This window comes from Labeo rohita, chromosome 19, assembly GCF_022985175.1.
Source record: "Labeo rohita strain BAU-BD-2019 chromosome 19, IGBB_LRoh.1.0, whole genome shotgun sequence".
NCBI lineage: Eukaryota > Metazoa > Chordata > Actinopteri > Cypriniformes > Cyprinidae > Labeo > Labeo rohita.
The window spans coordinates 26,319,591-26,346,330 of record NC_066887.1 but is presented as its reverse complement, the minus strand read 5'-3'; the positions used below and the strand labels follow the sequence as shown (position 1 = coordinate 26,346,330).

At 35.3% G+C, this 26,740-nt stretch overlaps 3 protein-coding genes across 8 annotated transcripts in view; all 3 read left to right on the top strand.

Moving 5' to 3' along the window:
• LOC127181375 (uncharacterized) overlaps positions 1-26,740 on the top strand; it is a 40,717-nt gene that overhangs the window by 6,261 nt on the left and 7,716 nt on the right. The window contains exons 4-10 of one of the 3 annotated variants that reach the window (XM_051136071.1): positions 2,086-2,294; positions 2,372-2,426; positions 2,522-2,586; positions 2,661-2,887; positions 3,228-3,387; positions 3,600-3,710; positions 4,246-4,364. In XM_051136071.1, the coding sequence (XP_050992028.1) occupies positions 2,086-2,294; positions 2,372-2,426; positions 2,522-2,586; positions 2,661-2,887; positions 3,228-3,387; positions 3,600-3,710; positions 4,246-4,256 (838 nt within the window). In that variant the 3' untranslated portion in view covers positions 4,257-4,364. Of the gene's footprint in view, positions 1-2,085; positions 2,295-2,371; positions 2,427-2,521; positions 2,587-2,660; positions 2,888-3,227; positions 3,388-3,599; positions 3,711-3,859; positions 4,365-11,832; positions 12,060-12,402; positions 12,563-26,740 lie in introns of those variants that run through there. The other 2 variants (XM_051136069.1, XM_051136068.1) reach the window with 2 other exon arrangements.
• LOC127181368 (uncharacterized) overlaps positions 10,001-26,740 on the top strand; it is a 90,987-nt gene continuing 74,247 nt past the window's right edge. For both annotated transcript variants that reach the window (XM_051136053.1, XM_051136049.1), the window contains exon 1: positions 10,001-10,054. The gene's annotated coding sequence lies outside the window, so the exon portion shown is untranslated. The remainder of the gene's footprint in view (positions 10,055-26,740) is intronic.
• LOC127181384 (uncharacterized) lies at positions 19,942-26,196 on the top strand. 3 transcript variants are annotated; one of them, XR_007829770.1, is made up of 10 exons: positions 19,942-20,118; positions 20,760-20,866; positions 21,407-21,615; positions 21,706-21,760; positions 21,886-22,019; positions 22,106-22,329; positions 22,645-22,804; positions 23,600-23,701; positions 25,365-25,569; positions 25,667-25,794. XR_007829770.1 is itself a non-coding variant. In XM_051136113.1 (9 exons), the coding sequence occupies exons 3-9, from the start codon at positions 21,414-21,416 to the stop codon at positions 25,753-25,755; spliced, it is 966 nt and encodes a 321-aa protein (XP_050992070.1). In that variant the 5' UTR covers positions 19,942-20,118; positions 20,760-20,866; positions 21,407-21,413; the 3' UTR covers positions 25,756-26,196. The 3 variants fall into 3 exon arrangements, 2 of the variants coding, with proteins under 2 accessions (XP_050992070.1, XP_050992071.1); XM_051136113.1 differs by lacking the exon at positions 25,365-25,569 and having other exon boundaries at positions 25,667-26,196; XM_051136114.1 differs by lacking the exons at positions 23,600-23,701; positions 25,365-25,569 and having other exon boundaries at positions 25,667-26,196.

Genomic DNA, 26,740 nt, shown 5'->3' with positions numbered 1-26,740 from the left:
CTACTGCTTACACAAACATTGATCACACTACAAACAAGACAAAACTATAATGCTAAAAGAAACAGAAAAGATTAATTCATTGTTTACCTGGGTCTTTAGTCTATGATTAGCTCACCTCACCTCTTATCTGACAAGTTTTTGGGTTTGAGTCATTCGTTCATCATGTGACAGCCTCATAAGATGAACAAACCACTCGAAAAACCCGAAGACTCGAAACAGGTGAACTAATTCCAGTACAGAACCTAATAGGATGTTGCGCATGCACGACTGAATGAATCACTCCCCGAGACGACTCGTTCCTTCTCAAAAAACATAATTTCTTTACGACTGAAGACAGAAACACATGAACATCTTGGATGACAAGGGGGTAAGTAAATTATTTGTAAATTGTTGTTCTGGAAGTGGACTTCTCCTTTAAGTAGAAGTACAGATACTCATGTTTAAAAATACTCTAGTTAAAGTAGAAGTACTGATAACACTTTTTTACTCAAGTTAAAGTAAAGAAGTATGAGTTCTGACATGTACTTAGGTAAAAAGTACCCATTACTACTACCTGTTTTAGTGTCACGCTAGTAACTGGACCTCATGTCATATTGACACTTTAATACAAAATAACTTATATTTTGTTAGCTAATGACTGTATCAAGACTGAACAAACAGTATGCAGAACAGAGCAGGACTAGGACAAAATTTCAGGCCATCGACAGCTAAATTTTTATGGCCATCACATTTAAAAAAAAGAAAAAAAAAGTTTAGAACCTTAGGCTGGGTCCATGCAAAATAATTAAAAGTTCTCTCTTGAACTGCACATTCATTTACATTTTCCTTTTCAGTCTCTTCATTTTCCATAATATCTCTCTGCATCTCACTTTGTGTGTTTACTTTTCTTCACTAATTTTCTTGTCCGTTTTCCCATCAGCCATCTACTGTTATGAACAAAACTGTCTCCACCTTCTTGTAACAACCACCTCATTGTATTTGGCTTGTAATAACATAAGTTTATTTTAGGTCAACTTAAAGGAGGTCAATTTAAAGGTTAATTTAAAGGATCACATTAAAATTACTTAAATTCTTTAGATTTAATAAAACCGTATTTTCTAAATTGCCTAATTTCAAAATTAGTACAATAATAATTACATCATGACAATACCTTTACAGAAAAATTCTAATACTGAACATGTTATTGCATTTTCATGAGTCATTTCTCTCTTACCAAATTTATTTATTTTATTTATTTATTTTTTTTTTTGGCGGATTAATTTACAACCATTATTTTACTACAGATTTCATGGTTAGTCTATAGTTAGTATAGTAAAACCACGGTTAATTTGTTTTTGTTTTAATTGTCTTAAGCGTTGTGTTGTTATCTGCCCTAGATCCCTCTAAAGGTATTATAAAAAATGATGTCTTATAACATTTGTTTGCTAAATTACTAGTGTAACTTTACAGTAGATAATAATGATGTCCTTTAGTATACAGTATTTAGAGCGATGATGATAGTAATTAATTTAGTTTAGTTTACAGTAGCTATTATTAATCCTCTGGCTACTGCTAAGAGTTGCTAGCACTTAACTTAGTAAACAAAGACAAAACTACAGCAGCCTATTTACAGATGAATCTAACCTGCACTTTAAGTCCTTAACAGGTCAGTAGTTTTGCCTCTCTGATCCACTCCAATCTCGAGTCACTCGGATTGATTACTCTGATAGGACCGTTTGGCAGAGACGCGGAGCGCGCAAGCCGAATCGCGTTACCAGTACAGATTAACTGATTCATGATTTAGAGATTTGTTATCGAATGGTGATCCACCAAATGCAGATTGAAACTAAAGTAATGAGCCTGTTTTTAAAATGTACAGATATTTGTGTAAAAATGTAAGGAGTAAAAGTAGTCAGAAAAATAAATAGTGAAGTAAAGTACTGATACCAGAAAAATCTAAAGTACAAAAACAAAGTTACTTCCCATCTCTGATTTTGCACTGTTGTAGAAATTTTGTCTGTATCTCAATTTATTCTAAATATTAAGCACTTTTTTTAATCAGAGCTAAACATGCTGTCTTTTTTTCTTTTCCCCCCCTCCACCTAGACTGACCATGTATGCAGTTGTTACTCTGCAAGACTCAGATGAGGTGATGGTGGTAGCATCAAACTGGTTGAGCCTAGACAAGAAACAATGTTACTGGCCTCCATTCAAATCAACAGAGAAGTGCATGGAAGCTGCTCGGAACAGAATTAAACCTGAAACAGGAGGAAAACTATGGGAAAAATTAAATATTAGCTTTCACAAAGAATATGGTATGGCAATAACTGTTTAATTTTGGGAAATTATACTGTCGAGTAAGACATCAAATAATACAACTTAAATTTTACAGCCACTTTTGATAAGGCAAGAGAGGAGCAACAAGAAATTAAAAAACAGAAAGAACAGTAAGTAACAGATACTTATTCCAAAGATTTTGAATATCAAAAGGTCAGAATTCATTTGTGCTGTTTTGTTAAAGTATTGTTTATTTCATATAAAGGTCATTTCTACCAGCAACTAGATTCTCTGGAATAAAAAGACAAAGACTTGAAAGCTCAGCTGATGGTGAGTCAACTTTTTTCTTTTCTTTTTTTTTTTTTTTTTTTTGTAATTACAACACAACTCATTTTACACAACAGACAAGAATGAGCTCCTCCAAATGATGAGAGACATCAAGAGCACAGTTCAGGAAAACTCTGCTATGTTAAGGAAACTACTCAAAGAAAACACAGTTCCTGAGGTCCCCAGCAGTACCAGCATTCTTTATAAAGATGTTAAAACATTCTTAAATCTGCCTCTTAGAACCTTTGATGATGTGAACAGGACTGAATTGGAGCTCATGAACTCAACAACACGCCAAAAATATGTGAGTTAACAAACATTTAAAGAAAGGGATAATGTAACTCAGCCAGCCATTACAGCAAAATAAACTCTCACCTGTGGCACCTGAGCATTTTATTCTACAGTAATGACCATAGTATCCTGTTTATTACAAGACTACTTGCTAAATAAATAAATACATAAAATAAATGGAATAAATGGTTAAGGTATTAATGCAGATTCATTATTGCTCTTCTATTGTACACTGTTTTGTGGTCTAAATACAAAATATTTTTGTATTTCAAAGTATTCCAAGACATGTAATAATGATAAACAACACTTAACAGTTATAAACGGTTATAAAACAGCATTTTTTTTTTTTACAGGTAAAATATCTTTCTAAGATTAAAGGTTGTGGGCCAAAGGATGTGATAAAGAATATTATGCAGCAAGTCCTGTCAGATGATCTGGCTATACAGTTTACCTGGCAGGGGAGAGGAGATAAAAAGCCTTTCTCTAAGCTTACTTTAACCGATGTGATCAGAGGTAAAAATAACAACTGCATAAACACTTCCCAAATGCACATAGAAAGTCCATATTTACTCATATTTTGTATGTATTTGTAAATTTAGTCATTTGGTGAATATAGTCTACAAGTTTCAAATGCCCTCTTCAGAGTGTACAAGAGCAGCTTTGACAGTGAAGCACTACATCCAACAAATTTCCAATTAATTCTTCACTGAGTTCCCTTTTTGCAGAAGCTGCATCAAAACAAAGTGTAATGAGGGAAGACTGTGAAACTGAAATAAAAAATTATCTGTGGTCCAAAACTGATCGAATTGGTCAGAAGAGACCAAGGGATTGTGGAGGTAAGTGATAAATATTATGTATATTATATTTTCTCACTTTCTGTATAGGCTGATCTCCATGATGTTTAGTCAAAGCATACTTCTATGTTAAGAAACCTGCATTTATTTGTTTAATAATCATTGTATACTTTATATCTTTCCCCCTTCAGGTATGACTTCTCCCACACTGCTGGACAGTTCCTCACAGTCAGGAATGTCTTTTTTTTAATGATTTCTGAGTTTAAAACATTTATTCATAGATCATGTAAGCTTAGCTGTCCACACATTAGACATTCATTTTGTAAAGAATAATATGTGTACTAATCTAGCTTGCCACTGTGTGCTTCAAATATTGGCTCTTGCAAAAAAACGCTTATAATTCTCTTAATTTTAATTCAGTGTAAATGTTTGTGGTTAGGATTAGGTTGGGTTTTTTATATTGTTGTAAGACAAAAATAAGATCCATCAGCCTTTAGTTGACTGGAGGAAATAATGAAATACTGAAGACTGTGTTGGACTGTGGTATCACTGCATTCACTGTAATTTTTTTTTTCAGGTGTATTATAGCAGTGGCTTTATTTGCTTGATCCAAAAAGGATCCTTTCCTTAATATCAAATTACCCAAATGCAATTAGTTGTGGTGTTTAATACAAATAGGCTATTCCTTTCTTTTTGTTACATGTTACATAAGATGTAATGATTTTTGTTTTTTCGAAATAAACCATAACTGCACATAACATGACATCTTGCTTTTGCCTTTTTTTAGACAGATGAAGTCTTACAATAGTGAAATTCCAGTAAATGACTAACATGTGACTATTAGGTGACATTACAGTTCTCGGAGAATCTTCAACTGATGTACAAATTGAGAAAATGCACAGGGAATGGAGTTCATTAGCTAAGCAAGTTTTTGCTGGCTCTTGTTCATCTCAGTGGATATGAAAGCTATACTGATGATTTTAAATCATTACATCACCTCCCACAACAAAAGAAAATCTAATCTGCCTTGTGTTATCTTATTATTTCAGAATCTGTCCATAGACTGAAACTTTCCACAATGCAAAATTTAGATATAATATCCATTTCATGTCCAGGTTTTCACTGCTTCATCTACACTGCTGCTGCTCTTCAGTGACAAATATTTCACACTTAGAATGTTTCGACCACATGTATATAGTTTTTTTTTTTACAAAATACAGGCCCAGTTTCACAGACAGGGCTTAGACTTCACTTAAAGGAAATTTAAGTAATTTTTATGAATGTGCTTAGAAAAAAAACATTACAAAACAAAGGCACTGATATATTTTAAGAACAATCAGTGGAAGTTTATTTTAGTTGGAACAGCTCAGACTTACATTTTAGTCTAGGACTAGGCTTAGGCCTGGTCTGTGAAACCGGGGGATAAAGTATGAACCAGCACAAAATCCTTAGTCTGTGGATTAGACATATTAAATTATAAAACACTGTGCAGATTCATAGGGACGCTTAAGCAAATAAACAAAAGCCAGAGTATTTCTGTCAGACCAGAGATGTGTAAATGCGCACAATTATATGTTTAATCCTAAATAATAAGTTAAATAATTAATACAAAACTTCTTACCACGTACTCCTTAAACAGTTTGACCACATCTTCTCCAAGGTATACAGTGAAGCACTTCAATTAGCAGACACTCTCTTTTGTGATTCACCTCAAGGCTCTAGGTGAGAGTGCAAAAAAACAAAACAAAAACAAATATTATGCTGTCCAATTTTGCAACTTGACAACAGATGCAAACACTACACAAACAAATCTACAACTGGAGTTAAGTAACTGTAATTTATAAATGCTTTGGGCAACTGCAAACTGTTGAAGATGATAATCATGCATCAACCAATGAGTAATCCAATCCAGCTTCACAATCAAATGTGTTGACAAAATGAACATTACTGCTTCCGTTTGCATTGTTAAAAGTCACCATGAAATCAAAATTGACATTTTTTGGCTTTTAGTATGAATATGTTAGCCCTGAGGTTATCTATAACCTAGAGTGTTACAAAACAATGACTAAATTTGCATTTACAAAATATTCTGTAAGCATTCAAAACTTACAGTCTCTCACTTCTGCCAGTATGGATCAACGATTTTGATGACATCACCCTGCATTTTAGCTTCCCATCAAACTTTCGGTCCAATCAAATGCTCTCTAGAATCAGAAAAGTCACGCCCCTAAAATTTCTCAATAGTTAATATTTGTGTGATAAGGCTAATTTTGATGTGCTGAGCAAGTATATACCTGATAAGAACTTTCAGAACATTCTGGGTCCTCTCTGATGTTTCTGATGATCTCAATTAGCCTGATGTGGTCTTATTCAAGGAAACCAGAAATCATGTTTGAAGTGGTAAACGGTTGTACTTATCAGAAATTCAGCATTCTTATTCTTAAGTAAAGCATGCAGGAAACAATTCTCAAGCCGAACTTTAATGACGTCAGTGTTCACGTGGTTTTCACAGAATGCAAAATTGTCATTTGATTTGAAGCAAAAAGTTTCAAGTACACCAACAAAACTTAGTTTTACTTCTAATTAACTAAATAGTTTACTTTAGCTCAGTGACAAGACAGAAAAGTACATTTATTAAGTTGGATCAAGTAGGCTATAAAATGTTATTTAGAGTAACGACTAGGCATATGCATTTTTGAGCTTTTTAGTGTTGTGAGCTGCTACAAAAGTGAGCAAGACAGGCCTTTCAGAGTTGAAGATGGACTAAAAATGAGCACCCAAAATTTAGTGACTGATTCTTAAAGATAAATTCTTGAAAGTGCGGTACAAGAGGATGTGATGCTGGTCCTATCTAAAAAGCCTATAAAAATCAGTCTGCATGTATTTCTGAACACTTCGACATGTTATTCTTATAAAACAGGGGTCATATTTTAGGATTTTTTTCATTGAAGCCGTTAAGGAAAAAAACATGACTTGTGACCAAGTATGGTGTACTTGGAATTTGTGCTCTGCATTTCACCCATCCAAGTGCACACACACACAGCAGTGAGTAGTGAATAAACACACACCGTGAACACACACCCGGAGCAGTGGGCAGCCAATGCTGCGGCACCCGTGATATTGTGGTATTGAGGGTGGAGAGAGTACTGGTTATTCTCTCCCGCCACTGACAATTCCTGCCGGACCTGCAACTCGAACCCACGCCCTTGTCAACAATTCTACAGTATATCACTTTAAAAAATAATTAAATACAATATTAATAGTATTAAAATAATAGTATTAAGTTAGCTATTAAGGGCAGTTTTACTAAGAGCTTAATTGTACTGTAAAATTGTACTGTTAGGTTTTATTAAAGACGCGCAATTAGAATTAGCACTTAATGAAATATGTATTTGTAGGAGTTTTCTCTTTTTAGACACAAAATGATTAATTATGGAAGGAGAATGTTCAAATTAATCACACAACATGTTTTACTAACGTTTGCACTTTGTGCCATATTTAACACCCCAAAAAAGCATGTCTTAAACTATTTCGCGCTTTATGGCTGCAATTATTGTAGCTAGGAGAAGGCGCTGCAGAGAACAGAGCACATGGTAGAAGGGAGAGGATTTTTCAACCTTTTTTTGGTCTATTTTTGTTATGTTCAACTTTACATTAACTGATGTCATGGGAGCTCAATCACCTCTGAGCTTAAGAAAAAAAAAAAGACCAATGAGAATTGGTGAGTGGAATTTGCATGCCAAGCCATAAGATGGCGTCATGCATCCACTCATTCAAATTATGCTTCTGTGGCAACCGCTTTGTGAACTGTTACTACAAAGAAAAAAGAACAAGCCTTTCATCGCTGTGGGAGTTTCTCGGCTGTGGGGAACATCCCTTTCTTGCATTCAGTGAAGAGATCACCCTGCAGCGCAAAGTGCAATGGTCCTCCCTTGGGCAGTCCAGCCTGAAAGAGCAATTTCCTACAGCATACATGGTTGTTGAGAGCATCTTTCGAGATGTTTCTCTGATCGCCTGCTTTTGGGTGCGATAGTTTCCTTACCCCTCATGACGGTCACAATCACATGTGTGGGCCATAAGCATGTTGAGACGGCATTTGTCGATGGTTCATGCCCGCGCTCTGAGTGCATGCCCATTATTACACTTAGGTCACGGCTCTCATTCAATATGAGGTTGCCCTTGCGCTTTACCCAGTTCAGTCTCACGGGTCACTACACTTTCATGCTGCATTGGTTAGAGACAAGGGAGACCTGAGGGTTATAGTTAGGAATGCTCCATTGGGTCTTCGCTCACCGTCGAGCTTCTGGAAGTTGATGCCGGTTCATCGCATGGTGAGTCCAGTGTCTCATTTAGGGCGCCTGAGGAGGTTAAGATTTCTATCGCTGCATCAGAGGAGGGGCTATCGTCTTTAGATGCTTAAGATTCTGCTTAGCAGCCCCTGTCGCAGTGACTGCACAGTGGGAGTCCGAGGCTGAGTTAACGGCCGTGCTCCTCCGGGCAGCCTCAATGAACGGGTTGGGGATGGACCTTCTCCCGAGCTCCTAAAAACCTAAGGAGGTAACCCCTCTGCAGGGGCGTTGAGCTGGCCGCAGGTAGGGGGGGTGCAGCCCTGAGATCTTGAGCCGTCCCTGAGACGGGCCACCCAGCGATATCACAAACTGTTTTTTGCAGGACATCGCCCCCACCCCTGGGAGAGGGCCAGAGGCTTTCTCCACCGTCCTCAGCATGGACGCACTGGCACACAGCTGGCACCTAGCCTGGCTGATTCTCACGTTTTCTTGAGACCCCGACCAAGTTATGTGCCCAAGGTTCCTGACACTTCTTTTCAGATCAGGTGATGAACCTGCAAGCGCTGCCCCTGGAGGAGGCAGACCGGCCTTTGATTTGCTCTGTCCCATTCGTGACTTGCACGTTTATGTGGAATGGACACGGAGCTTCTGACGCTCAGAGCAGTTCTCTGTCTGCTTTGGAGAACAGAGGAAGGGGAATGCTGTCTCCGAACAGAGGTTGGCTCATTGGGTGGTGGATGCCATCACCTTGGCATACCAGTGCAAAGGTAAACCGTGCCCTTTAATTTGTCCTGACATGCTTGCCTGTCAGCATTGTACTGCAATTACGTAATGCAGTTCAGATTGTGGCATTTTCCATAGGGACCCCATGACGACAGTCGACGTAACATTGAACATGACTGATTGAAAGGGAACGTATATACCCGTATGTAGGGGGGAGTGGCTTGGCAAATTCCACTCACCAATTCTCATTGGCCTTTTCTTCTTAAAGGTTCATGAAATCCCAAACTACTTTTTCTGAGATTTTAGCAAAAGTGTTTGTGTTGCAAATCATAGATGACAATGTTAGCTCCCTTAATTTTAATTGTTGGAGAAAAATGATTAATTTTGAGCTTTTTTGTGCTATTGTCATCCTTCGGGTTTAAAATCTACATTGTGTTGACGTTACAGTTTGTGACGTGGCAACGGTCTATAGTACTTCGATGGCGCGTTGGTGTCTCTACGAGACTGCGTGTTCTTATCCTATGGGAAGACCCTTCGCATAATTATTCACGAGAGTGTGTTGATTTGCTATGACAGACGCTTCAGACTGTGAGATTGTGTATATTAACTAAGAGTTCATGGATCAAAAGAGTGTTTGTTTTTGTTTGCTTTGTAAGAGTTTTTTTACAACTCCTTGATGCAACACATCAAAAGGATTATAAACACCACAAAATAAGCCTTAAAAGTTGATAGAGGTGTGTTTATTTGTGTTGTTAACTCAATGGGAGCAAAATGAACCTGTCTGAACTCGAAGCTGACTCTCTCTCCCCTCTTCCCCTCCACTCCGCAGTGCATCATGCCCACTTTTGCAGCTTTAAGCTCAGAGGTGATTGGGCTCCCAAGTGAGACCCTATGACGTCAGTCAACATAACGTCTCTGTTCCCTCCTTCAGTGAACGAGGCTTATATATGTAAACTGAGACGTTTGCATGCAACTTGCCAAAGGGCAAAAATATTGTGCAAGCAAACAGAAACACAATGCATTTCCTCGTTAACCCTTGCACCCTACAGCACATGAGTCAACAAAAATAAAATTATGTCACAGTAATTTAACCTTATTCAGAAAATAAGCTTTATTATTATGGATATTAAGAAATAAAACTAAACAACAAAATGCACACTATACATATGTTTGATACTGATTTTATTCAGTATAAAAGTCAAATAAAATGTACTAAGGAGACAGTTTTTCTTATCCTTTGCCTAAGTTTCACTTTCCAAGAAGTCCACACCCAAGGCTGAATGAGATCTAACGCCAGTTACTTACTCTGCTCAACGTGACAGCTGAATTGACGGCAGTGTCCTGTTCTACAGACATTATCCTGAGAGATAAAAGGTAACTTTTTTTTAACTTTTTTTAAACTTATGTTAAAAAAATATTCTGTTCTCTTTTAGCTTACTTTTTTCAAAACAATCTACAGACATGCATATTACTATTAATTTATCCAACAAGCATTCAACATCACTATTTTAGCTTTAGCTTTTCTATCCCTCCGTACTTTCTTTTATCCTCAAGTTAGAATTTGTATACAAGCAAGACGTTCAATGCACTCACGTGGGGTATAATATTCAAAAGCCTTAAGTAAAAAGGCTATACATTTAAAAACACAACTGAAGTGTTATAATAAAAAATTATTATGGTTTATCATTTTTGGTGATAACTGTTTTTTCACACAATGTACACTATAAAGATCGAATATGTGTGATTGTGAAAGTTTGTGTGAACATGTTTTCACTCCCAACTCGTCACATATTGGCGCTTGGTCAGAGCCCAGTGACCCTTGGTGTCACTTTTTGACGTTCAGACCCCTTTAGTGTCACTTCTGGACATGCAGGGCCCTCCATTGCTTCTAATTGTTTGCATTATGTGTTGTATTTAATTGTTTGCATGCATTTGCAAAAGTAGAAATAATTTTATTTAAATGTATTCTTTCATGGCAGATAGAGATGGTGATTGTGAACAAATAGTTAGGTTTAGGGGCAGGGGTTGGGTTACATGCTCATAAATGTGTAAATAGTGTAATGTAAAAATTGTTTAAAAACCCAAACCCCAACATATATGCACTAATGGTAAAATTATTACCCAATATGTACACTGTAAAAAATTTTCCTGTAAAAAAACATCTACTGGCAGCTGTGGTTGCCAGCATTATACTGTAAAAATACAGTGTGCTACTGTTTTTGAAATTAACAGCAAAATGCTGTTTTGTCATATACAGTATACAACTGTAATTTAGCAGCATATGTCTGTTAAATTACATAATTTAATCATGATGATAACATTGTCAATGCCTTTCGCATCAGCATATTGCCAATTCTGTGACTTCCGTCCATTCCATGACTTGATCGGGCAACATCTTAATTTATTCTAAAAATTAGGCACTTTTTTCATTCAGAGCTAAACATGCTCTTTTTTATTTACTTTCCCCCCTCCACCCAGACTGACCATGTTTGCAGTTGTTACTCTGCAAGACTCAGATGAGATGATGGTGGCAGCATCAAACTGGTTGAGCCTAGACAAGAAACAATGTTACTGGCCTCCATTCAAGTCACCAGAGAAGTGCATGGAAGCTGTTCAGAAAAGAATCAAAGCTGAAACAGGAGGGAATCCATGGGAGAAATTAAATATTAGCTTTCACGGAGAATATGGTATGGTAATAACTGTTTACATGTGAGATTTTGTATTGCCGATTAAGTTCTTAAATAATACAACAAATATTTATCTTATTACAGACACTTTTGATAAGGCAAAAGACAGGCAACAAGAAATTAAAGAACAGAAAGAACGGTAAGTAACAGATGCTTATTCAAAATATTTAACCTACCAAAAGGTCAGAATTCATTTGTGCTGTTTTGTTAAAGTACTGTTTATTTTCATATAAAGGTCATTTTTATTAGCTACTGGATTCCCTGGAATACTAAAAAGACAAATGCCTGAAAGCACTCAAGAAATGTTAAAACATCAACATCATCCTGCACCAGCTGCATCTACATCCACAATGTCAGCTGATGGTAAGTCAACTTGTTTTGTCATAATCAGTTTTCAAGTTTTTTTTTTTTTTTTTTTTTTCCTTTCATTTTTGTAATTACAGCACAGCTCTTTTTACACAACAGACAAGAATGAGCTCCTCCAAATGATGAGAGACATCAAGATCACAGTTCAGGAAAACTCTGCTATGTTAAAGAAACTACTCAAAGAAAACACAGTTCCTGAGGTCCCCAGCAGTACCAGCATTCCTTCTAAAGATGTTAAAACATTCTTAAATCTGCCTCTCAGAAGCCTTGATGATGTGACCAGGACTGAAATTGAGCTCAAGAACTCCACAACACGCCAAAAATATGTGAGTCGACAGCATTTAAAGTAAAGGATAATGTAACTCAGCCAGCCATTACAGCAAAATAAACTCTCACCTGTAGCACCTGTAAGGGGTTTATTCTGCAACAATGATTGTACATTATCCTGCTTATTCTACTTACTAAACAAATAAATAAAATAATGGACAATAAAACCTGTGTTACAGTATTGATGCAGGTGCATTATTGCGCTTTTACTGTACATAAACATTTTTGTGGTCTATATACAAAATATCTTTGTATTCCAAAGTATTCCAAGACATGATATAATAATGATTAACAACACAATAAAATAACAGTTAATAAAACAAAATAATATTTGTTTTACAGGTAGAATATCTGTCAAGGATTAGAGGTTTTGGGCAAAAGGATGTGATTAAGAATATTATGCAGCAAGTCCTGTCAGATGATCTGGCTAAGCAGTTTAACTGGCAGGGGAGAGGAGATAAAAAGCCCTTCTCTAAGCTTATTTTAACAGATGTGATCAGAGGTAAAATCACTACTGCATGAACACTTCCCACATACACATAGGAAGTTCATATTTACTCATATTTTGTATGCATTCATAAATTCAGTCACTTGGTGAACTTAGTCTACAAATTTCATACACCTTAGTGGTGTGCAAGAGCAGCTAGCGTATAAAGCATTACATCCATCAAATTTCCAATTAATTCTTCATTGAATTTCTTCTTTCAGATGCTGCATCAAAACAAAGTGTAATGCGAGAAGACTGTGAAGCTGAAATAAAAAATTATTTGTGGTACGTAGCTGATCGAATCGGTCGGAAGAGACCAAGAGATTGGGGAGGTGAGTGATAAATATTATGTATATTATATCTTCTCCATGATGGTTTATTCAAAGCATTCTTCTGTGTTAAGAAACCTGCATTTATTTGTTTAATAATCATTGTATACTTTATATAAATACCTCCCTTCCCTCTTCAGGTATGAATCCTCCCACACTTCTGGACAGTTCCTTCCAGTCAGAGATTGGAATGTCTTTTTCGAATGATTACGGAGTTTGAAACACTCATTCATAGATTATGTAAACTTAACTGTCCACACATTAGACATTAGTTTTGTAAAGAACAACATGTGTACTAATCTAGCTTGCCACTGTGTACTTCAAATATTGGCTCTTGTGATAAAATGCTTTGAATTCTCCTGATTTTTAATCCGTGTAAATGCTTATGATTAGGGTTAGGCTAGGGTTTTTATATTGTGGTAATATAACATAAGATCCATCAGCCTTTAGTTGACTGGAGGAAATTATGAAAAACTGAAGAATGTGCTTGACTCTGGTATCTAGAGGCATCATGCTCATTGAAAGTGAGGGGGCACATGCCTCCTCAGATTTTTTAATCAAGTGGATTTTGAATTCATCTTCCAGAAGACAAAAATAGGCAAATAATATTTTTACATTTGATACAATCGCATTGGCGTTATGGGCTTGTTAAGTGATTACGTAATGCGTCCAACGAACTCACCAATGAACACTGTTTCCGGGTCCAAACCCCAACTCTTTTCACTTGTGAATACTACCTCAGCAGCCGTTTATGAGCGCTGTTTTTTCATATTAAACATTCACGTTTACAAATTTACGCTGTATGATTGTACAATACAATCTCCGTGTTCACACTCACTTAAAAATGTTGGGTTAAAAATAACCCAACTAGTAACCCAACTATGGGTTGATATAGCACCTTCCCATCTATGGGTTATTTTAACCCAGTGAATTGGGTTAAAATCCAGTTGGGTTAAAAGTAACCCAACAGTTGAGTTAATTATTTAGATTCATTTATATCAGTTTTTATTGATTTATTTATTTATTAATAAAAATACACTATAACACTACTTTGTTTTCAAATAAATATTTTGTTTATTTAAATATGCGAATCATTTTTTTACAAATATATTTTTAAATGTAAAACAGTCATACTGCAAATGTTTACAAAATAAGTGTACAAGAATGTGAAAATATAATACATTCAAAACACACAAATATGCACATACAACTGACATATTTTCAAGATGTACACTGAATTCAAAACCAACAAATGTGACTCTGGTCCACAAAATCGTCATAAGGGTCAAGTTTTTTGTATTTAAATGTAAACATCATCTGAAAGCTCAATAAATAAGCTTTCTATTAATATGTGGTTTGATAGGATAGAACAACTATTTGAAAATCTGGAATCTGAGGGCGCAAAAAAATCTAAATATTGAGAAAATTGCAAAGTTATTAGCAATACATAGCAATACATTAGCAATACATTCAGTTTCGATATACTTATGGTAGGAGATATCTTCATGGAACATGATCTTTACTTAATGTTCTAATGATTTTTGGCATGAAAGAAAATTTGATAATTTTGACCCATGCAATGCAATTTTGGCTATTTCTGCAAACGTACCCATAATACTTATGACTGGTTTTGTTGTCCAGGGTCATAAATGTGTATCAATTCATATTTATTTATATCAACACATATACAAATGTGCACAAATAAAACAAACATAACATACAAACCTTTATCAATAAAACAAAAATAAAAAATCATAAACACAAGTAATAATAATCATAATAATAATAATAATAACAATAATAAAAATAAAACAAAGTAAATCTGCTGGCTGCTGGACTTGCTGATAATCAGCAAAATAAAAAGGTTTTACTGATCAATAAATACAAAGTTTCTAAGGAAGAGGTAATGTGTTGAAAGAACTCCTGGAACATTAAAGACAGTGTGCTGCAAATGGGTGCAGAGGGCTTTGGGTAGTTGATGTCATACATGTAGAAATGTCTGAAACACAGATCCACTGCTTGTAGTAAGGTCTTCTGTTCCACTGCTTCACTGTTGAAAATGCTAAAAACTTGGGAGGAGTTCTTGGAGTTAGTGCAGCAATGCTGGTGTCATCCGGTCGCATAAAACTTCCTTCATTGACTCCTTCCTCTGTGATAAGATGAAGCAGAAGAAGAAACATTTTACAGATGAACTAGAAACATTTTTTTCATAATTGTTGGAAAATCTACACTACTAATCAGAAGTTTTTGAACAGTAAGATTTTTAAAGTTTTTTAAAGAATTCTTTTCTACTCACTAAGCCTGCATTTATTTGATCCAAAATACAGTAAAAGCAGTAATATTGTGAAATATTTTTACTATTTTAAATAACTGCTTTCTATTTTAAAAGCTTTGAAAAGATTGGACAATTACATTTTAAAATATATTCAAATAGAAAGCAGTTATTTTAAATGCTGTACTGGATCCTGAAATGCTGGATCAAATAAATGCAGGCTTAGAGAGAAGGGAATTCTTTAAAAACATTAAAAATCTTGCTGTCCAAAAACTTTTGACTGGTAATGTATATGGATCACTAATATAAATAGTTTACTTACCTTGAAATATTTCAGTTAATTGGCATGTGGATGTTTAATGTATGAGATTCCACTGTTGTAGTTGTCCCTTCACCCAATGTCTAAAAATAAGTATAAACACATTTAGTACACATTTAAAAAACATGCAAATCTGTCATAGCTTTATAAGAGAAATGGCTGTAATTAGAGGCGATTCTAATATATGCATAACAATATTCAATGTAAATAAACCATAAATACACATTTAGTGTTATTACAATTAGTGCTCGCTTTCCAAACAACTGACGCTTGCCCTGTTTTGACCAGCAGGCGTCGCCGTTGTGTCACGAACGATTGGAAGCGGTGAATCATTTTGCGAAGCGATTCGTTTAATTGATTCGAAACTTTGAAAAGGTTCGTTTCTCCCATCACGTCTTTCTTTTGGGAAAATCTGATTATTTTTAGACTTTTCTAACAGAGAATTAACTGAATTTGAGCGCATCTCTCTGAGCTAACGTTACATACTGGACCGAAGTTGAAAGGTCCGTGCGGCGCGGTTCAAATCAACACCAATGTGTCATTTAGCATTAGCCATTTCCCATATAAAGTTAAATGTGATAACCATTATTGCGACCAAACAAACTGTAGTCAGAAACCGTATGTCTAGAACCCTTCATCAGCTGTAAAATAATATTAAACCTGTAGTAATAGTAGACGGTGATTTCAGTAACATAAGTGGTCTTATATACATTTCACCATACATTATTAACTTTAGGTTACTGTAATACATCTCTAAATAGTTTTACAACTTTCTGCTAATTTTATTTACTTTAATACTGCTAGCGGCCTAACTCGAACAGCTAAAGTAACGTTAAAGTTATTCGTTTACAATCGAGCTCATTCTCCGCAGTTTCGTTAAAATACACTGACTAAAGGAAACTACAACTTTGTTAAAAAACAAACATACAACAACAAAAGTTCAATTTTGAAGTGCATTTCACGTTCTTCTTATAAGTATAATGTTATAAGAGTTATTAAAACCCTGTTACTCACCTCACACTGATGCAGCAGCAGCTTCTTCTGTCGTCAGTCACCGTCGACCGTTAAAATTTGAACTGTCGCCGCGGGAACCAATTAAACCCAACGCTGGGTTATTATTAAAAACAACCCAACGATGTTTAAAAAATAACCCAACGTTTTAGAAAATAACCCAACCCAGTGACCCAATATGTGTAACCCATCTACTGGGTTAAAAAAATAACCCATCTATTTTTACTGTGCAGCGTCCCAAACACAAATAATTTTTATTTTTATTTATTTGTATTTATATTTTCATTGTCTGGCTATCTGGGATTTCAGTATGGGGTTAAAGGGTAGGATAGTAAGTTTTTGGTAGTATTAAATCACATTGTGAGTGTACAGTACCGTTTGTTGTTTTCTCGTGTCATCTGATAGAGCGTTTGGACCTGGAAGTCATGGAAGAGTTGGCGCTTGACGTCACACTTAACAAGCGTATTAGAACATTCAGTGTGTGCGGCACAGCTGCTAAATTCAAATCTGTGTATGTGGCTAGCGCTAAGCCAAAGACAGGTGCGTTTCCACAGCGCTGCGCATTACAACTAATCACACACGATTCTTCTGAGCTTTTGAATGCAATGACCAAACAGAGGTGTTCAGATTAGCCATCAAAGAAACAGAAACACCACTGTGTAGTTCACTATAGCTCGCTGACTGAATTCTCTGCCGAATAATACTTAGAATAAAAAGGCCAAAAATAAATAAATAAAACATAAGCCTATATCAGTTACCGCCTGTTGTGTTTTAGATGCTACAGCATATATTTTTCTGTCAAAATCAAATCTGCCTTGTGTTAAACTCTCCACGATGCAGAATTTGGATTTAATATCGATTTCTAGCCTGGTCTCATTGTTTATACATAGATATTTATACGAAATGTTTAGAGGCACAAAACATACATTTTTGTACATTTTTTATTGATGATAAAACGTACAGTTTAGACGTATTTCAGTATTTAAAACGTAAAAAGCAGTACCAAAAAGCAGTCCAAATTACGATGCGTTGTATCCGCAGTCCTCTCTGGTGGAATATTGAAGGTTTGTGTGAGGTGCAGACTAATTTAAGTTGTTAATTGCTGAAAAAAATTATCCTGATTATTTTCCCTATCCACTTTGTAAAACGCACTTAAGCGCGGGTTTATTGCTGTTGCTGCTGGACTCGCTGCTCGGGATGGAGATGAAGATCACTGGATAAAGGCTTGAATTTGCGTCTTTTCCTCTCAACTGTATGGATTGTGATGATTTGGATTACAGCGCACAAATAAAATTGTTCCATTTTGTAATTATGATGTGTTCCATGTATTTTATGGTTCTATTGTTAGTCACAGCATGTTGGAGAAAACGCCTTTTGTGTCTCATCACGTTAATATTACATTAATGGTTAAACGATTGCAGAAATGTTAGTAGGCCTATTCTTGAAAATGAGCTGGCATTAGAACACAGAGCATAATGAAATGTTATAATTTCATAAACGACTAAACAGTTTAATAATGCAATTGAGAACATAAGGTCATTGGTATGACAACCAAAAATAACAATAATGAAATTAATGCTGCGATTGCAATGTCCATAAGGATTCATCAATACGTCGGTATTGTATGTTTAAATGCTGAAAATACGTAAGTATTTGTACGTTTAGATGCTCTAAATATGTCAGTGTTGTACGCTTTAGTATCTGGAAAAACGTAAGTAAATGTACGTTTTGCAGAACCACATTTGCGTAAAATACATACGAATTATCATGAGATTACGTCACGGTTAGCACTGCTCCATCTACACTGCTGCTGCTCTTAAGTGACAAATATTTCACACTGTTAAATATCTTAGAATGTTCCGACCAAATGTATATAGTTTTGTACAAAATACAGGCCCAGTTTCACAGACAGGGTTTAGACTCAACCAGGATTAGGCCATTGTTCAATTAAAGAACATTTAAGTAATTTTTATGAATGTGCTTAGGAAAAAAAAAAAAAAAAAAACATTACTGTTGTGCATCTTGAGACAAAACCGATATATTTTAAGACCAGTCAGTGCAAGTTTCTTTTAGCTGAAACAGCTCAGACCTACATTTTTGTCTAGGACGGTTTCTGATTATCTCAATTAGCTTGATGTGGTCTTACTCAAGGAAACCAGAAAACGTGGTTGAAGTGGAACGGTAGTAATTATCAGAAATTCAGCATTCTTATTCTTAAGGAAAGCATGCTGGGAACAATTCTCAAACTGAACTTCAATGACGTCACTGTTCACGTTTTTTTTTTACAGAACGCAAAATTGTCATTTGATTTGAAGCAAATAGTTTAAACAATATGTAGTTTTACTTGTAATTAACTAAATAGAATCAGAAAAGTACATTTATTAAGCTGGATAAAATATAAAATGTTCTTTCGAGTAACAACAAGGCATATGCACTTTTGAGATTTTCAGTGGTGTGAGCTGTTACAGTGAACAAGATGGACCTTTTAGAGTTGGAGATGGACTAAAAATGAGCTCCCAAAACTTATGGACTGATTCTTGAGGATGTGGTGCTCGTCCTATCTGTCTATAAAGCCTATAAAAATCAGTCTTCATGTATTTCACAACACTTCGGCATGTTATTCTTATAAAGCGGGGACACATATATATATATATATATATATATATATATATGTGTGTGTGTGTGTCAGGGGAAAAAAATTTCCCTGAGTCCCTAAGGAAAGTACATGACGTGTGACCAAATGTGGTGATGTACTTGGAATTTGTGCTCTGCATTTCACCCATCCAAGTGCACACACACAGCAGTGAGTAGTGAATAAACACACACCGTGAACACACCCAGAGCAGAGGGCAGCCAATGCTGCGGCACCCAGGGAGCAGTTGGGGATTCGTGCCTTTCTCAAGGGTCTCACCTCAGTCATGGTATTGAGGGTGGAGAGAGCACTGGTTATTCAATACTACTAAAGGGTTCCTAGTGGTTTAACACCCAATTCTTTACCTTCATTTATAATTATTTTACAGTTCATGTGTGTTTTCCTCTTGGACTGCTTTTTTTTTTTTTTTCTGATTGTGCCAACTATCCAGTGGATTTTTCAGTGTGAGTTAAATCTCTTTTACGGTGCATTTTACTTGTAAAAGAAAAACTGCTTAAAAATTATGCACACTTGAGTGTAAGGCATTTTTACTTCCACCCTTGTCAACAATTCTATACCACTTTAAAAAATAACTAAATACAACATTAATAGTATTATAATAGTATGAAGTTAGCTTTTAAGGGCCAGTTTTAAGCGCTTTAGCCAGCGCAAACTGTTTTTGGCATTAAAATTGTACTGTCAGGTTTTCCTAAAGATGTGCAGTGAAGAATTAGCGCTAAATGAAATATGCATTTGTAGGAGTTCCCTTTTAGAGGCAACATTTATGGGAGGAGTGTATTCAAATGAACCACCCAACGGTAGAAGCAGAGAACAGAGAGGAATACAGGCTGCGTTGCAGTGTTTTGATTATGTTTTAAGTATTTTGAGTGCTGGGTCATATTGCTATACAGTACACAATACAATCTGCAAAAAGAGAAAGCTGAAAACCATCAGAAGAGCAAAAACAAGAATGATTAAATGGAGATGTATGACGTGTAGCAGCATGCAGTAAGGAACATTCTTCTGTTTATGATATAAAATGTTACGCAAAGTCTTAACTTCATATCCGGGAGATAAGTCTTTAAATTAGAGTAAAATCACAGGCTTCTTTTATCCTGTGCAAATGCGTCACATGAAATTCAGATTTAGGGGGTAATTTCTAAATCACACGAAATCCCCAGATAATACTAATCCCATGTGAATATGGCTTAAGGCGGAAGAACAGGAAAATGTAAGAAACACAGGAAACAGTCCATACTTGTGATGCCCATCTACAGGCCAATATTATGCATATAGCCCTTCGTCCGATATTCAGACAGGACTAGTTTTACAGGAGGTTGTTAGAGAAATGTGTGTTTCACAGACGTACTTTGCCAAAGGGCAAACATGCTGAAACACACTGTATTTCCTTATTAACCCTTGCACCCTACAGTACTTGAGTCAGCAAAATGACTACTGCTGATGATGTTCATAATGTCCATGAAAATGTCACAGTAAAAATAAGTTTTATAAGGTTTATTTTTATGGATATTAAGAAATAAAACAAAGCAACTAATACACACTATACATATGTTTGATACTGATGTTATTCAGTATAGAAGTCAAATAAAATGTACTAAGGAGACAGTTTCTCTTATCCTTTCCCTAAGTTTCACTTTCCGAGAAGTCCACACCCAAAAGTGAATCAGATCTAACGTCAGTTCCTTACTCTACTCAACGTGTCCTGTCCTACAGACATTATTCTGGAAGATAAAAGGTAACTTTTTGTCAAACTTATTATGTCAAAAACATATTCTGTTCTCTTTTAGCTTACATTTTTCAAAACAATCTACAGACATACATATTACTACTAATTTATCCAACAAGCATTCAGCATCAAAATTTTAGCTTTAGCTTTAGCTTTTCTATCCCTCTGTACTTTCTTTTATCCTCAAGTTAGAATTTGTATACAAGCAAGACGTTCAACGCACTTACATGGGGTATAATATTAAAAAGGCTATACATTTAAAAACACAACTGATGTGTTGCAATTTAAATGATTATTTTGGTATATCAGTTTTGGTGATATAATTTTTGAGACTATAATGTACATTGAAAAAGAATGAATATGTGTGGAACAATGGAAAATGTGGAAGTTTATTAACTGAAGCAGGTGCATAAAAGAGAGTCCGACTTTATAGGGTCGGGATGGTCAACTTTCCAGTGTACTATAAAGCTGAGTATATTTAGTTTTTAATCAGAGCAACATGCTGTCTTGTTTTTGTTCCTTTTCTGTCACTCTCTCTTTTCCCTCAAGGCAGACCATGTATGCAGTTATTACCTTTCAAGACTCAGATGAGTTGATGGTGGTACCATCAAATTGGTTGAGCTCAGACATGAAACACTGTTACTGGCCTCCATTCAAATCAACAGAGAAGTGCATGGAAGCTGTTCAGAACAAACTTAACCCTGAAACAGAAGGGAAGCCATGGGAGAAACTACGCATTATCTTTCTCGGACAATATGGTAATGATCACTACTTTAAAGGTTTAATTTAGATTTTGTACTGTCTAATAAGTTCTCAAATAATGTAATACAATATTTATCTTACTGCAGACACTTTTGAGATGGCAAAAGAGGGGCAAAAACAATACAAAGAATATAAAGAACGGTAAGTAACAGACTTGTATTTTGCTTCAAATAAATAAAATATTCTTTAAAAGATTTGAACTTTGAAAGAGCAAAAGAATTGATTTGTACTGTTTTGTTTAAAGTATTGTTTATTTTCAACTAAAGGTCATATCCATTAGACACTATATTACCTGGAATAAAACGACAGAAACTTGAAAGCACTCAAGGAATGTCAAATAATCAGCTACAACCACTTCTTCCTGCATCACCTGCATCTACATCCAGAATGTCAGCTGATGGTGGGTCAGCTTCTTTTGACATAATCAATATGAGAAGTTTATTTTCTCTTTGTTGGAATTATAGCACAACTCATTTTACACAACAGACAAGGTTGAAATCCTCCAAATGCTGAGAGACATCAAGAGCAAGGTTCAGCAAAACTCTACCATGTTAAAAAAATTCAAAGACAATACAGTTTCTGAAGCCCCCAGCAGTACATTTGTGCCTTCAAAAGACATTAAAGCAAACCTAAAACTGCCTCTTAGAACCTTTGAAGATGTGGCCAGGACTGAAATGGAGCTCAAGAACGCAACAACACGCAAAAAATATGTGAGTCAACATAGCATTGATACAATATTTAAATGGATACTATACACTCATTTGCTTGTAACCACCAAATATATTTTAAATAATAATTAAATAAAATAAAACAGTACTGCAATGTCCCATCTTGTTCAGTGATGATAAGTAAATAGTTTAAGACATTCTGATTGTAATAAAAAAATATTGTATTATCTTTCTTAGAAATGATTAAAGGTTCTACAAAGAAAAACAGTCCAGGCAGACTATTATAACTGTACAGTGTAATGTCATTACACAAAATATTTGACTGATTTAAAGCATTTTAAAAAACATTCTTTACAGATAAAATATTTTTCACGGCTTGGAGGTTTCGTGCCCAAGGATGTGATTAAGAATATTATGCAGCAAGTCCTAACAGACGATCTGGCTATGCAGTTCAATTGGCAGGGGAGAGGAAATAAAAAGCCCTTCTCTCAGCTTATGTTAACAGATGTGATCAGAGGTAAACACACTGCTACAAGAACACTTTCTACAAACCAATAATGTATTTTGTCTGCAGTTGTCTTTACTTTCCATATCTAAACAAAGGCATAGAAATAAAATATATTTCAAGAACTCAGAGACAAATTTGACCTTAAAGGGGTCATCGGATGCTAAGTTCACTTTTTCATGTTATTTGAACATTAATGTGTGTTGGCAGTGTATGTACAAATCTACCCTATAATGATCAAAATCCATGCAGTTGTTTTTAATTAATCTGTTAAAATAATATCCCCTTTTTCAAATTGAGCGGTTCTCAGATGCCTGTCGGTGTGCAATCTATGTGCACGCAAATCATTCGTGATCCAGCTTCATTTATAGCAGAAGTGTGTATAAGCGTTTTTTTATGAATCTTTGCGATCACCTTTCCTTATAACGTAGTAGTTAGGAAGTTTTTAAAGCGGCTAAATGCGGCTAAAGTAAACAAGATTGTCATTCCACAGAGAGGAGAGAGGGGTGGGGTGAGCAGAGCTCATTTGCATTTAAAGGAACAACCCCTTAGAATGAGATGATTTTTGCAGAGCTTATTTTGACAAGGTAAAAAGGGTGTTGTTTTACAAAACCACTGAGAATTTTTAATCAAAGTATATTAGAGACTTTTCATTAAGACCCTAAAGAATCATATCAGCTTGTGGAAAATGGGCATCTGATGACCCCTTTAAGAACATACAAACTCTTTACAGCTCTGAGTATGAGGCACTATACAACAAATACTTAAAACTTTCCAACTCCTTAATCATCAAGTTTCCTCTTTCAGATGCTGCATTAAACCGAAATATAAACAGGGGTTACTGTGAAACTGAAATAAAAAAATATCTGAGTTACGCACCTGGTCGGAAGAAATCAAAAGAACAAGGAGGTGAGTGATATACAGATGTTAATTGTTATGTGAATGCTCTCATGGGACTATATTTAAGATACAGATGAACTCCTGACATACATACAGGGGTTTCCTTGGTTTTGATTTTAAGCTCATGTCTAAATTCATGCACATTATATATATACCCTCAAGGCATCCTAGGTGTACTGAATATGACTTTCTTCTTTTAGTCAAATCCAATTGGAGTTATATTAAAGGATAAGTCCACTTCCAGAACAATGATTTACAGATGTATACTCATGTCTTTCTTTCTTCGGTCGTAAAGAAACTGTGTTTTTTGAGGAAAACATTTCAGGATTTTTCTCCATATAATGGACTGATAAAGTGCCATTATTTTCGATATACCCTAACTGTCTTGAGCCAGAATACACAGAGTTCAGGGACAGCAAGACAAGACAAGCGTTTGACATTAAAAAGTATATAAACTGTATTATTTTTATGAAAATAACCAATCGTTTTACTAGATAAGACCCTTCTTTCTCGGATGGGATCATTTACAACTGCATTTGGGATCGTTTGAAGCCGCATTTAAACTGCATTTTAGAAGTTCAAACTCGGGGCATCATATCAGTTGTATCATATGAAGAAATATCCTGAAGTGTTTTCCTCAAAAAACATAATTTCTTTACAAATGAAGAAAGAAAGACATGAACATCTTGGATGACAAGGGGGTGAGTACATTATCTGTAAATTTTTGTTCTGGAAGTGGACTTCTCCTTTAAAAATTGTGCTGGCTCTTCCAAGCTTTATAATAGCAGTGAGTTGGTGTTTCTGTTCAACAGTCCAAAAGAAGTCCAATAAAGTGCATCCATTAGGGTTGTGCCGATACTATAGTATCGTGTATCGATGATAGTCATAGATATCGCCTGTTGGTGAAGCCTTTGACGATAGCATGACGACTATTATTATTATTATTAATTTTATTATTCATCAAAAAGAGGCTGGCTGCCTAACTTTAATGATGCGGCATGGAGAGCCACTTCTGGGACGCTTCAGAAACCTGCTGCAGCTAGAGTGGCCGCGATCAGCTCTGGCGGCTGTGTCGGAGTCATAACGTACTGCAAATGTGTGCAGTATAGGGGGTCAAAACACCTGCCGAGGCGCAGGTGGTATAAACGCAAGCATTGACTACTAGAGTGGTCTGCTCTGGTGGCCATGTCGGAGTCATAACACACAGACGTGAGCAGTGTAGTAAGAGATTTATTCAGATAGCTTCACTTATAACACAAGTGTTTTTAAAATGCATAAATTCACACTAGACTAGGCTAGGCTAGTCAGTGATGATGTTCTTTGATAATGTTAATTTTCTGTAGCTGCTTTTTGAATAACTAAGGAAATGTAAGCATTATAATTAGTAACTTACAATGTTTCTATTAAATTGTTATCATGTTAAATACAAGTTAAGTTATTAAAAACTTTAGGCTGCTTTTAGCCTTATGCAGGAACTCTTTTCAGGCAATGAAACTAAATAAGTAAATAATTGATCTAGCACGACAATATCATGTATCAGCGATCTCACAGGCTGACGATAGTATAATATGAAAATTGAGAATATCACCCAAGCATCCATCCATAATAAAAAGTGATTATTACATTTTAAATATGGATATTTTTCTTACAAAACTGCATTGATTCACTACAGGAAGCCTTTATTCACCTCCCGGAGCCATGTGGAACACTTTTTCTTATGGATGGATGTACTTTATTGGACTTCTTGTGGACTGTTGAACAGAAACATCTGCCCATTGCTATTATAAAGCTTGGAAGAGCTAGGACCATTTTTAATATAACTCTAATTGGATTCAAGTGAAAAAAAGAAAGTCATAAACACCTAGGATGCCTTGAGGGTGAGTAAATCATAGGCTAAGTTTCATTTTTGAGTGAACTAACCCTTTAATTATCATTGTATAGTGTATTTTGTATAATTACTTCTTCTCCCTGCAGGTCCTGGGCACGAGATTTCAAATGTGATTTCTACCTCAGTGATGGACAACCAGCCAGAGAACCGTGAAACATTTTTGATTAATGATTAATTTGTTTTTTGATAGGGATACACCGATACTACTTTTTCCAGAACAAGGTCAAAATGATACTTTTTGGTACCTGCAGATACTGTGTACCGATACCTGTATTTTCATTAGTTGGCTTTTTCATTTAGTAAATTATATTTTCATGCTTAATTATGCTCATTAAAATGTATTCTACAAGCTTTTGTACATTCACTTTTCACTTTATATTTGCTCTATGGTACTTCATCTTTAATTTAATAGCACATTTTTATTTTTATTTTTATTTTTTTTTTAATCATCTGAAACATGCTGCGACTTATATTTCAAAGTGACTCATATCATGCATAATGATCAATCATAGTTCATGTAGACCCACTTACACATTAAACATACATTTTGAGAAATGTATTCATTTTAATTTGCCATTACATACATAATTACATACTTAATGAATTGTCATGTTACATGTACATAGTGTTGTAAATATATATATATATATATATATATATATTTAAGTAGCCTATATGTGTCTTTTTCAATGTTTCATCAAACTGCATGTGATTTAATTTAAAATAAACCAGAATTGCAGATGATTTCTCCTCTTTACCAGTGCTTTTGTTATCTTACTCTAGTGAATATATTTTATTTTCAAAATGAAAGACACACTCATAATGTTTTTGCATGACTCTTGTTCATCCAAGTGATTTTGGATGCCACACTGACACCTTATGGTGATTCTGTTTGCACAGAATGCCAAACAATTACCTCAGTTTTTTATTTATTTATTTATTTATCAATTTTTTTAATAAACTTTGTTTACCTGAAATTCACACTGTGATGAACAAGTAACAATAATATTCGCAATAACATATCAGTTTACTGAATAATTAAGTAAATATAATTCCTTAATTTACCACTGACTACTCTCTGTTGTTTCAGATGACGAAAGCAACTGCTGTCCAAACGGACCGTAAAATCATGTTCGAAGCCATGTTCAAGGTTGTTTTAA

What these genes read in the sequence shown, in the direction of transcription:
- LOC127181384 (XM_051136113.1), top strand. Translation starts at nt 21,414, where the DNA reads ATGTATGCAGTTATTACCTTTCAAGACTCAGATGAGTTGATGGTGGTA. An exon ending in ATCCAGAATGTCAGCTGATG is followed by an intron (nt 22,020 to 22,105) that starts GTGGGTCAGCTT and finishes TTTACACAACAG; the next exon opens with ACAAGGTTGAAATCCTCCAA. An exon ending in GTTAACAGATGTGATCAGAG is followed by an intron (nt 22,805 to 23,599) that starts GTAAACACACTG and finishes TTCCTCTTTCAG; the next exon opens with ATGCTGCATTAAACCGAAAT.